This window comes from Marmota monax, unplaced genomic scaffold, assembly GCF_021218885.2.
Source record: "Marmota monax isolate L192 unplaced genomic scaffold, Marmota_monax_Labrador192_F-V1.1 WCK01_AAM20220418_F8-fsc00025, whole genome shotgun sequence".
Taxonomy (NCBI): domain Eukaryota; kingdom Metazoa; phylum Chordata; class Mammalia; order Rodentia; family Sciuridae; genus Marmota; species Marmota monax.
Window position 1 is genome coordinate 1,239,332 of NW_026691950.1, and position 13,226 is coordinate 1,252,557.

The 13,226-nt window shown below is 34.5% G+C and overlaps 1 protein-coding gene across 10 annotated transcripts in view; it reads left to right on the top strand.

Annotated features, from left to right (window-relative positions):
- The window catches only part of Klhl5 (kelch like family member 5), a 69,150-nt gene that overhangs the window by 21,884 nt on the left and 34,040 nt on the right, over window positions 1-13,226 (top strand). For all 10 annotated transcript variants that reach the window (XM_046449563.2, XM_046450046.2, XM_046449644.1 and 7 more), the window contains one exon: window positions 10,000-10,182. In XM_046449563.2, the coding sequence (XP_046305519.1) occupies window positions 10,000-10,182 (183 nt within the window). The remainder of the gene's footprint in view (window positions 1-9,999; window positions 10,183-13,226) is intronic.

A 13,226-nucleotide genomic window follows, 5' to 3' on the forward strand; every position in this document is an offset into this window, starting at 1 on the left:
CTGCTGCCATCCATCTGAGTGGTTTAAAATATTCTCACATTTTTAACTTTGATCTTGGGTCTATAACCTAGCCATCACTTCTCCATGGGAGCATCTAAGTCATTACTTTGTTATTTAAATATAAATCTTGTTTTTTTATATCACAAGAAATTTTAGATTCTAAATAACAGAACCACCTTTTTTTTTGGGGGGGGGGGAACAATAGGTTCCTAACACCTTAATTCCAGACAAATTCTTTCCAGAGATAGGAAGATTTTTATGGTGGCCCACCACATGACCATATATAAAGACAGTTTGCACCTCACTTGATTTACTCACGTTGAAATTATGTAATTTTTGACATCTTTTAAATTGAGGAAATTTCATTATTTCACATTTTGCTTATGAATTTTGGGCTATTTTTAGTGTGCATAAAATGTTATTGCCCTTTAAGAATATTCAATAGTAATGAAAGCTAATACTGTGTGCATCCTGTGAGGCACATAGGAAGTTCAGGGCACTTTAATATATTAACACAATTTTTAGTTGTTACTGCTCTCATCCTAATTCTGATTTTACAGATGAGACAGTTGAGGCACAGAAAGGCTAAGTAACTTGCTCAAGGTTAGTAAGTAAAATGGCTGTATTTTTAAAAATATTTTTAGAACAGTTTAAGATTTATAGAAAATTTGCAAACATAGTACAGTGAGTTTCTATATACCCAAACCCACTTTTCCTTATTTTTTATATCTTACATTAATATGGTATATCAGTTTCTATTATTTAGTCAATGTTGATATATTTATTATTTAACTAAAGTCCTATAGATTTCCTTAGTTTCCTACCTAGTGCCCTTTTTCTGTTCCAGGATCTTTTCCCAAATACTGCCAATATATTAAGTCACAATGTCTCCTTTGGCTCCTATTAGTTGTGATAGTTTGGCAGACTTTCCTTGTTTTTGATGACTGTGGCAGTTTTGGGAGTTCTGGTCAGGTGTTTTGTAGAATGTCTTACTCAATTGGGATTTGTCTGATGGTTTTCTCATGATTAGACTGGGCTTATGGGTTCTGGCTAAGACTACTAGAGAAATAAAGTAACTTGATTTATCACTGTAGATCCTGACCTTGATCACTTGGGAATAGATTCTTTTCTGTATTTTTTAACCGAATGCTCTGTTACCTACATACAAACAGTCATTTCTGTGTGACTATTGTTCACTAATCATAGAGTTCAAATTGGATCAATATATACCTCATTATTCATTCTAACCATTTTCACCTTCTTTCCCCAGCTAATTCTTCATCTGCCTCTTGAGAATGTAAAGCCTGTCTGGGTTACAGGTACAGTCTTTTGACCCAGCCACAACTCTGAATCCACACCCTTTGACCCATCTTACATATTGCCTTCCTGTCTTTCAACTCTAGATATCTGGAACTCTTCTATTCCTTGGTCAACCGATTTGCTTCTCGTAGCCTCATCTTGAAGGCACTTAGGTGTCCTCTTTTCCCAATAGGGTTATGTTCATAATGTCACATTTCTTCAAAGGCTGCTTTTTTTTCTTGGCCTCTTTTATGTTGACTGTGGATCTCATTGTTTGATCCAGTCTATTAATTTTGTTTAGTCTTAAATTTATATTCTTTACATTTTCATGTGAAAATAAAATTTGTTTCCAGAAATAGCAAAGTTCAACTATAATAGTTCTTGTATCTGGGAAGAATATATTGCCTTGTCTCCCTTCTCACATATGTGCCCCCATCATACCATGGACTCTCATGAGAATCTGATGTAAGCTCTTCCCAAAAAATATTCTGTGTGTCTTAAATATTGGCACATAGTTCACGGACCCCCTGAAGCCTATCTGTATGTCATATCAATCATAGTTCTTGGTTTTAAGTAACTGAAATTGATTGGATGATTTAAAAGCAATAGAAAAGTATTGAAATCATATTAATTCCCAGAATTTCTAGGAAAGCTGAAGATTCAGCTTCAGAAAAGGATAGGCACTACAATCACATAATTGGCCTTAGAAAGGCCTTTTTTTTTTTTTTTTTTTGTACCAGGGATTGAACCCAGGGGTGCTTAACCATTGAGCCACATCCCCAGCCCTTTTTATATTTTTAGATAAGAGTCTTGTTAACTTGCTGAGGCTGGCTTTGAACTGGCAGTCTTCCTGCTTCAGCCTCCAGAAACCTGAATTATAGGCAAGTGCCACCACACCTAACTCTAACTCTAAAGTTTTAAAGCAGAAGAACCTGTCTATGCCACTTATTGTTCACATATTATTTTCTTTTGCTCCATTTGGAGCTAGGCATGAAAACAATGGTACACCTGTGCATGTTATTTAACTTGAGGAAGTATGTGAGCAGGGCATAGGCTAAGGTGATTTATTAGAGATTCAGAAACACATAGACTTAAATAAAATGTAAGTTCATTTCTCTGTCTCTTGACAGATGGGCAGGTGGCCCAGGGCAGATAATAGCTGTGCCTCATAAATTCAGAGATGCATATTCCTTCTATTTTGTTTCTCTATCATAGGGTGTTATCCTTTCTGCATGGTCAAAGCTTATCTAGCCCCCTTGTCTGCATTTCAGCCTCAAAGAGAGAAATGGGAGAATATTAAACAAGTGATATAGGCTGCATATATTAGTACTAATTACATTTCAATGATGAAAACTTAGATGATCACAGCTAGTTACAAGGGAAGCCCCAAAATGTAGTCCTGCCTGGATAACCATGTGACCAGCTAAAACTCATTATTATGGTAGAAATAAAGAATGGATTTGAGATTATAATCAGCAATATGCAAGAAGTAAAAATAAATAGAATTCTTCACATTTCTTTTGGATCTAATTTTCTAAGTGATTTTCCCCATAAAACATAATATAGTTTTATCAAAAATTCATGGGAAGGGGCTGGGGATATATCTTACTTGGTAGAGTGCTTGTCTCATATGCACAAAGCTCTGGGTTTAATCCCCAGCATCACACACAAAATAAAGTCATGGGAATAGGAAAGATAGAAGAGTGATCAGATATAACTTTCCTATTATTCATATAAGAATATATAATCAGTGTAATTCCATATCAGGTACAACCACAAGAATGGGAAATTACATTCTACTGCCATATATAACTTAAAAGAACAGTTTTTTAAAAGAAAATATTTTAAAAAAAAAACTCATCAGAAAATAGAGATAAGTAAAAATGGAAAAATAAAGATCAGTTATTATCCAGTTATCCCAAAATAATAACTGTTAATTTAGGGAAGTGTCCTTTTAGTATATTTTTATACATGTGTAGTAATAATCTGTATTTTAAAAATAAAAATCTCAATTTTATTGTACATGTAGATGTATAACTTCTTTACCCTAGTGTAGGTTTTTATCTTATAACTATTTTGATCACAAAAAGCAAACCCAAATCAAATAAGCAAAAGCTGGAGGTTTTTTTTTTTTTCACATAAGTAAATAAAAATCCAAGGACAGAGCCTACCTAGACATGGCTGGATTCAGATACTTAAATAACACCAGTAATCTATTTTCTCCCTCTGTAGATTCTGTTTTTCTTTGTCATGGCATTATCTTAGGTAGACTGTCAGCATGATAGCAAAAAAAAAAAAAACATTAGTAGCTCTTAAGTTTGCTTTTTATCAACTTAGAACTTCAATGAAAAGAGAAAACTCTTTACAAGAGTGCCAACCAGCATCATGAATTGACTCAGACTAGCCCTGTTTAGATCCTGTGCCCACCAGAACCAATCATTATTGCCAGGAAGCATGATGTTATTGGCCAGGCCTTGGTTGCTGGGTCATCTCTGCCCAAGCCATGTGAACTGAGGTGGGGAATGTGTGGTTTCTCAGAAGGTACATACATGTGAGTTCTGTTACCAAAAGAAGGAATCCAGGATAGGCAGAAACAATTTTGTCACTCAAACATCTTTCCACGTGGTTAAATAACTTATATCTTTGTAAATGACTGCACCATTCTTTCGAGTATTGGTGTGCCTTTTGTTCAATCAGTGTTTAGATTGTTCCAATATTTTCCTCTTAGAAAAACCTGTGGTAAATCTTCCCTATTGCTAGATCTTGTACATATAGGTAATTATTTCCTCTGGACAGAGTCCCAGGGGTATGCATTTTTTTGGATTCTCAATTTGTATTTTCAAGTCCTTTTAAGAAGATTACTACTGTTTTAGTTCTCACCAGCATTGTAGGAAAGTACTCACTGTACCTTCTACAAAGTGATTATCACCTAAGAAAGTTTGATTCTTGGAAACATTTAACTCTTCCCCATAGATATCCTGTTCATGTTGCCAGCAAGGAAGAAAACAAACAAACAAACCTTAAATTCCTGAATCCAAACATGTTTATCTTGAGAGGAAGGGATAATTATATTCTTTTAAGGCGGGTGCTGGGGATCAAACCCATGTCCTTGTACATTCTCAGCACTTATTCTAGCTCTGAACTACATCTCCAAACCTTGATGATACTGTTTTTCTTTAGTTTTTGTCATTTTTCTATGCAATTGGCTTGTCTTCTCCTTGGAGGGGACCACCTCCTTAAAGAGGACAACCCCAATTGCTCTTCTAAACTTTCTCACCCATCTAAGCTCTAAGACATATTGCAGATTTTACTGCTATTTGTTGTCTTTCCAAATACTAATCCATGTGGATCTTTCCCTGCTGTGCATTCCTGTAGCAATTACACTCTTGGGGATAAGATGATCAATTAGAGTAATAGTTAGAACTTCTATTTGTATTTAATCTCTTAAATTATTTTTATCTGTATTTAATAATATAAATAGTAATTGTACAGTGGTATCTACTTCTTTTATAAATAAGTAAATATATTTGAGCACAAGCTTAAAGTATATTGCAAAGGGTATGCATCAAAAAATTTAGAGACTGATAGCCTGTATTGAGTAATTCATATTTTCATTTTATATTTATGGTTTTAAATATTTATAAAAGATGCAAAAAATTTTGTGATACAGTAATTGCACCTGCACAAAGACATAAATTCTAATTGCCATAAGCTAAGATGCAGGAGTAAATCACTTACCTAGGGAGTAAGCCAAACAGATCATTTGGAGTTGCAGTGTACCTTTTTTCTACTGAGAATTATATGTAATATAATGCTTGTGAAGTAATTGTTAAAACTTCATTAGGAAAAATTACTCCATTAAGAAATCCTTGCTGGCCCTGGTAGCACACACCTGTAATCCCAGCAGTTCGGGAGGCTGAGACAGGAGGATACATCCTCAGCGGTGGTGAGGCACTTAGCAACTCAGTGAGACCCTGTCAATAAATAAAATACAAAATAGGGCTAGGGATGTGGCTCAGTGGTTGAGTGTCCCTGAGTTCAATCCCTAGTACGAAAGAAAGAGAGAGAGAGAGAGAGAGGGAGGGAGGGGGGGGAGAGAGAGAGAGAGAGAGAGAGAGAGAGAAAGAAAGAAAGAAAGAAATCCTAATGCAAATTCTAATCAGATAGAAACCTAGTATTTTAACAGAAAAAAAAAAAAAAAGGTGGTGGGAGGGAAGAGCCAGGCCTGGTGGTGTATACACCTTTATAACTCCAGCCACTTGGGAGCAAGAGGATTGCAAGCTTGAGACCAGCCTGGGCAATTTAGCAAGATCCTGTCTCAAAAAATAAAAAATTGGGGGCAGGGGGCTGGGGGATTTAGCCCAGTGAAAGAACACTTTCCTGGCATGCACAGGCCCTGAGCTGAATCAAAAGTACAGGTTCAGGGGTAGTGGGGGAGCGGGGACCTGATAATACTAAGGATCATTTATTTTTTCCTTTCTTTCTTTCTTTGTTTTTGGTATTGAGGGAGGAACCAAGGGTCACTCAACCACTGAGCTACATCCACAGCCCCTTTTAAAACTTCGTTTTGAAACAAGTTCTCATTAAGTCGTCCAGGCTAGTCTCAAACTTTTGATCCTCCTGCCTCAGCCTCCCAAATAGCTGGGATGATAGGCATACACCACTGTGCCCAGTTCTGGGGATCAATTTTTTTAAAAGCCAACAAAACAAATAATATCATATAAAGATAAAAGTCTGAAATCATAGACCTTTCCACTGAAAAGCAAGAATCTTCTAACAGTAGCTTACTTTGTGTACTTACTCTGTGCTAGAGCCATGCATGAATTATTTCATTTTTTGATCTCCCATGAAGGATTCCCTAAAAGAAAATACTATGCATTACTTATCCCCATTCTGTTGAAGAAGGTAAGCATTTAACTTCTCTAAAGAAGTTAAATAACTTGTCCACAGTGATACTTAGTGAGTGACAGGGTGAGAGGCGAACCTAGGTCTATAAGACTAGGGCAGCATTGTGCAGAACTTTATGCATTGATGGGAATGTTCCATGTATTTGTCATCCAGTTTGGTAGCCTCTAGTTTCATGGGACTTTTGAGCATTTAAAACATGACTAGTCTAAGTAAAGAAATGAATTTTAAATTTTATTAGACTAGTATTTGTTAATAATTAAAATAGATTCATGGGCTAGTAATTGCTGTATTACATAACACTGCTCTAGAACCTTCCTAAAATGCTTTTAATTACTTGCCAACACCTGTCCAATTCAATCCTCCAAACTAAAGCACATAGAACAAAAAAGAGTAAGGAAGTATTCACATTGTCAGCTACACAGAACCAGAGTATTAAAAGCAATTTGATTAGCCAGGGTTAGGGATGTGATCTGTCATGGAAACCTGAGATTCTTTGCTCTCTTATTCCTAGCCAGGAAGCAGTCACAGGGTGATGAACTTTGGTCTAAAATCCTTAATTCAAATTTTTTTTTTCCCCTTTTGAATTACCATTCATATCATATAAAATCATTCTCCTTTTACACCCTTAGTCCTTGTGCCCACTGCCTTAGTATAAAGGTAAGCAGGAATTCCCATTCCTTTGTTTGCACTTTAACCACCCACAATACTTCCTGACTCTAGCTTTGTAACCTGTTCCTGATGTTTTTGTGGTCAGTCACTTTGGCCATTTGAGGCCTCAAATTTTCTCATCTGCAAAATAAGAAAGTTGGATTAAATGAGTAGGTTTCTTCTAGTTGTAAAAATTCTGTATGTAACTGTTTTAATGACTGTAGCTTAATGTCCTATAGTTGTATGGATGTGCAGTCAATTTTTTTAAAGTAAATTCTTGTGTTGTTAAAATTCTACGTGCAAAGTCCCAAATGTCTTTTTAAAAATTTTTAAAAAAACTACTGCTAGAAAGCTCTATAGCTCTTCAAGTCTACTGAATAGCTCTGTTTCATTCTCCTTTATGCTCATTTTGTAAACAATGGCTTTACTTTTCAGTAGCTACAAATCAAAAGCTTGCACTTCTTTGGGGCCTCATTTGAAGCCTTGGAAGTGATTACTATATTCAAAAACCTTAGTGAATTGATTGTCACATTTAAATAACATGTTCATTAAACATGTGATGGCAGTTGAAGACTCAACAGCAAATAAAGAAGTTTGAAATGTTGTTTTGGAAGCATAGATTTTTTTTGGTTAATGTTTATGTATATTAACAGTTAAGATGTTTTACCTATATGTTCATTTGGAAAAGAACAATACTCCATTAAATTCTACTAATTTATTTAAAATATTTTACTCAAGCAATTTCAGTTTGCATATGTTTGAAGTAAAGTATCCATTATGTAAATCAGTAATTTGAACTGCAGGTTCATCACATACTAATTTTTGTAACAGCCACTTCTTGACTAAATTGTACACCAGTGAAATTTGGCCTGTAATAGATGTTAGGGTTACCTGTAGGTTCTTGAAAAATGCAGTGTTCAAGTCTCATCTCAAACCTTGTGACAGTCTCAGAGAGGAAGGGATTGAATGTGAATGTTTCCCCGATTGTCCTAATTTCTTTCAGGTTCTAAACAAAACACTGAAAATTCTTGGCAAGAAAGAATTGTTCTCTTTTATTGATTGGGCTTATACCAACATCAGATTTAGCCTGTAATAACTTAGTATAGTATTATGAAGTTTTTTCAGTCTTTCAAAATTTAGCATTAATTAGTGTTTGTATTTGGTTGATCGCAATTCACACAGAAAACATTTACCCAATTCAATGCTTAGTCATTACTGATAACATGAAATATAAGAAATGTAAAATATAGAAACAAGTACCTGATTTATTTACTTGACTGGGTGATTAAAATAATTTATGACTTATAAAAATTTAAAATTGTGATTTTATCTCATTCTCAGATTATTAATACTCTTATAGTTATTTATTGGTATTTCCACAATATAAAACTTCATTTTACTAAAAAAGCATTTTAAATCTTCAAGTTATTATTATCAAACCACCATTATTTATTTTTCCCTAGATTTTAAAAATAATTCTACTCTGCATTTATATAAATAACCTGTAATTCTACATTCTTCATTCCAAATTTAAAATGATGATGTTCTTAAGTGGAAGTTTGAGTACATACTTTACTGGATCATACCAATAACATTCATAGTATATAATACATATCTTCTAGATCATATGTATTATCCTCTAATGGTCTGCACTCATGTGTGTTGGGGATCAAATCCAGGGCCTCACACATGCTAAGCACATGTTCTATCACTGAGCTACAACCCCAATCTCCCAAGAGTATTTTTTAGTGCCTGTACTTACAGGCACTAAAAACTTCATTGCACTGGGAGGATTTAGGCAGCAGTGTTTATTATAGAGTACTGTAAATTTCAGAAATAGATAAATCTCAGTCCAGTGTTTTTGTGAGTATAATCTGAATGTTCTTGCTTGAGTACCTTTTCGTTTATTTGACCTCTTCTTAATTACCTAAGTCCTCAGTCTTCTCCATTCAACCCATAGGGAAAGTACAGGAAAACCATACCTGCTCTCAACCACTTTAGCTAAGGTGAACTATATGAAGTAACAGTTTATTTCTATCACAAAGCCACCTTTCTCCAAACGAGGCTGCAAAATATCGTGTAGCCATATTCCCAGGAAAAAAGGAAAAAAGATTTCAGTAAACACAACAAAGGTTCTGCAACAACCTTGTCTCTGCCATGAAAAACTCTATTACTTTTGACAAGGCACTCAATTTCCTTCAATTCTCTTTACTTTAGAAAGTAAGAGATCCAATGACTTTCTCTTTTTTTGATAACATTATTAGATGCTTTTATTAAGAAAATTCTCTTAAAATATGGTGAGGCTTGATTCAATAAAACATTCATCAGAATCACAAGTTTCTTTTAAGATCTGATCAGAAATGAGAATTTTTAAATTATGGCACAGTGGCTTTTAGTGAATTGCATAACCAACAGATATTGATGACTTGATTTAAATGATGTTGGAGAGTGGATGGCGGTAGAGCATGTGGATTCAGATTCCCTTCCTAGTCCTAAACAGTTCACTGCCCATCAGTAAATCAGATAAAAACATAGAACTCGTACCTCTTCAAACTATAATTTGGAAATTTCAAATCATTTTTTGGACATGTGGAATCAGGCCTTCAGGTTATTTTAATCTAATTCAACTTACTTAATATACATTTATAGGTTACCTGGGCTTTTAAGGACTGGTCAGAGAATCAAAGGAATTATTTATAACTTTTATGACAGTGCGTTTTATAAATTAACTGTGGCACATAACTCCTTTTTAAAGAAAAGATGACTTGGACTTATATTTCCAAAACACTTTAATTGCTTTCTTGCCTTCAAAGATAGGAAGAGTGATCAATTACATCTTTAAATATAATGTTAGGAACCCAGCTGTCAATGTGAATATAGCTTGGCTCTTCCTAAGCAGAGATGTTAGGTTTTTAAAAATGAGACCTCATAAATAGGTACTACAAAGAGTATGTGTAGCTATTAATTAACAGATGTCATATTCACTCATAGTAACTTGAGCTATCATTGATTTTAAAAAATAATAGATTAAAATTGATAGCATTGATTTGTTTTATTACATTTGAAGTACTTAAAAGGACATAATAGGAAAGATCTTTTTAAGTGATAGTAATATTTTTAAATGTGCATTTTCTTTCTTTTCAGGACTTCTAATAGTAGTCAGACATTATCATCCTGCCATACTATGGAGCCATGTTCATCAGATGAATTTTTTCAAGCCCTTAATCATGCTGAGCAAACATTTAAAAAAATGGAAAACTATTTGAGACATAAACAGTTGTGTGATGTAATTTTAGTTGCTGGTGATCGCAGAATTCCAGCTCACAGGTAATTGTTTTCTAATTTGTATGTGTGAAATATTTCCTAGGTAATTTTGTTATGTATGGCGAGGTAACATACTCCATTTGACCATTATGCTTTTGAAAAGGGGTAGATCTCATGGGACTTCCACAAAGAAAACAGTGCATATAGAAATTATTATACATTGAATGATCCTAAAAGGCTTATTTTCCCTTTTTAGAAGCAAAAAAAAAAAAACCACAATGGCCTTAGACAAGTCAATATTGTCTGGTATAGATTTCAGCTACTACAAACAGCTTTCTTCCACAGTTATTAAATACTTTCAGTAAATTCAGGGGAAATTAGAATTTGGGTATTTAGGAAAAAGAAAAACTGGTAGAATAGAGTTGCTAGAAGTGTTAACAATTGTTAAGTTTTTTTGTTTGTTTTTGGTGTTGTGGGTTGAACCCAGGGCCTTATGCATGCTAAGCATGTGCTATACCACTGAGCTACACACCTGGCCCCCTAACAGTTTTTAAGAAACTACATGTATCCTAACTTCTGTTTGCTGATCTCTTAATAAATATAAAAAGCAGTACTGGGGGTGGGGGGGCAGGAGCCTTTAACAAATGATAAATCATTTCATTTTCTTCTGATAATTTCATATTCATTCAATTGTTCATTGTTGATCATCACTGTGATCCCAAATGATTTTTTATGCCCTTCAAAACTAATTAACAAACACTCTGTTCCAAAGAGTTTTTTTAAAAAAATCTTCCAAAATAGAAGTAAAACAGGAATGGGCTTTGTCTGATAGTTGTCAATTTGTATACATTTATTGAGCTAATACTATTTACTAGTGACAGAGCATCCTATTATGAGCATGAGTTTATGCTCATATTAAAGATATTTCAATCTGATTTCATGGAGGTATCTCAAAGTCTGTAGTATTTCCTGAACTGAACACATTACCAGATTACCTGACATACTCATGTTAGCCATCTCACTTACAGAAACCTTAACACCTAACTGGTATCTCTGCTTAACACCTTTACTCTACATTGTTTTCAACACAGCCATTTGAGTGATCCTCTAAAATGGAACTCGGATCCAGTCACTCTGACCAAACCTCTCAATGATTCATGTTACTGAGTATGAAAGCCAAAGTACATTTAGTGACCTGTGTGACCCAGCCTGCCATTTCCTAAGGTTCTGTCCCACTGCTCTCCTTGCTCACTCTGCAAGAACCACACTGATAGATCTATAATTTCTTGTATGTGCCAGTAATGACACTTCTGTCTTTGGACTTTTGTATTGGCTTCACCTTCTGCCCAAATGCTGTTCATAGGTACTGTGACTAAGTAGCTTATTAGGTTATTTTAAAAAATGATAAACAGAAAATAACTTCCTCAAAGTTTTTGCCCAAATATCACCTTCCAGTGAGAGCGACTGTTAAACTCACCATATATTCTCCATTTGTCTTTACGCTACTTTCCCCCCATAGCACTTATCACCTTTTTGTTTACTATCACATATGGTGCTACTGTTCATTGTTTCTCTCCTTTACTTCTAAAATGTAAGACTACATAAAGAAAAGTCCTTTTTTCTGTCTGGTGTACTGATGTATCTCAAGTATCTAGAAGAGCACTCATTAATTGTTAGGTGCACATCAGTATTTGTTCAGCAAATGACTGAATGAATAGGTAATTCTATGAAGAAGGAATCTGAATGGCTAGTAAATATTTGAAAATATCTGCACCAATTATTAGTCAGGGGAATGAAAATTAAAACAGCAAGATTGTACATTTAAAATTGTGCAGATAACCAAAAATTTTAACATCTGACAATATTATGGAGAAACATTAGCTCTTATACAATACTAGTCGGGGTCTAAATTGGTACAGTACCTTAAGAGAGTCATTTGGCAAACCTTATAATTCAGTTCAGTTCTAAGGAAGCAGAAGAATGGAATTAGAGAGGGACACAAAGGGAACTTCATCAATAATTTGTATCATTATTTTTACTTCTTTAAAAAATGGGTAAAGGGCCAGGTGCAGGGGTGCATAACTATAATCCCAGTGGCTCACGAGACTAAGGCAGGAGAATGGCGAGTTCAAAGCCAGCCTCAGCAACTAGTCAAGACCCTAAGCAACTTAGCAAGCCCCTGATTCAAAATAAAATATAAGGCCTGAGGTTATGGCTCAGTGGTAGAGTGCTCAGGGTTCAATCCTCAGCACCACATAAAAATAAATAAATAAAGATATTGTGTCCAACTTCAACTAAAAAATAAAATATTTTTTTTAAATAAAATATATAAAAAAGAGTGGGGATATGGCTCAGTGGTTAAGCACCCCTGGATTCAACACCTAATACCAAAAATAAAAAAGAATAAAGGGACTAGAGATGTGGCTTTGTGGTAAAGAGCTTGCCTCCCCAGTGCAAAGTTCTGGGTTTGGTCCCCAGCACTGCAAAAAACAAAATAAATAAATATAAATCTGTGTAAGCATGTTCACATAAAAATAACTTTAAGACATATAATCAAGTGAAAAAAATGCATGTTTCAAAAATACATATATTTGTAACTACTTTTATTTTTATTGACTGTCAAAAATCTTGCTGAGTCACAGCTACTCAGGAGGCTAAGGTAGGATTGCCAGTTCAAGACAAGCCTGGGCAACTTGGCAAGACGCTGTCCCAAAATAAAATTTAACAATGGCACTTGCCTAGCATGTGAAAGACTCTGGTTTCAATCCCCAGAACCACCCCCCCCCCCAAAAAAAAATCCACAGAAACAGGTCATATGTTATTATATATTATAACAAAATATTGTAGTTTCATAGTACTAATACATAAGTATTATAATAATATAGGTACAATGTGCTATGATAATAAAAGTGTTATAAAAGTTAAAAATAACTTGCTAAAACCATTTTTAACTGTTTCCTATATATTCACTCCTTCTACCATTAAATTTTTTTAAAGATAGCTTAGGTTATTTTAAAAAATGATAAAAAGTAACATTTTTTCTTTTGTATATGTAGTTGATTTAATGCTGTGGGCTTGTGGCTTGTTTTCTGGATGTTATAAAGTTG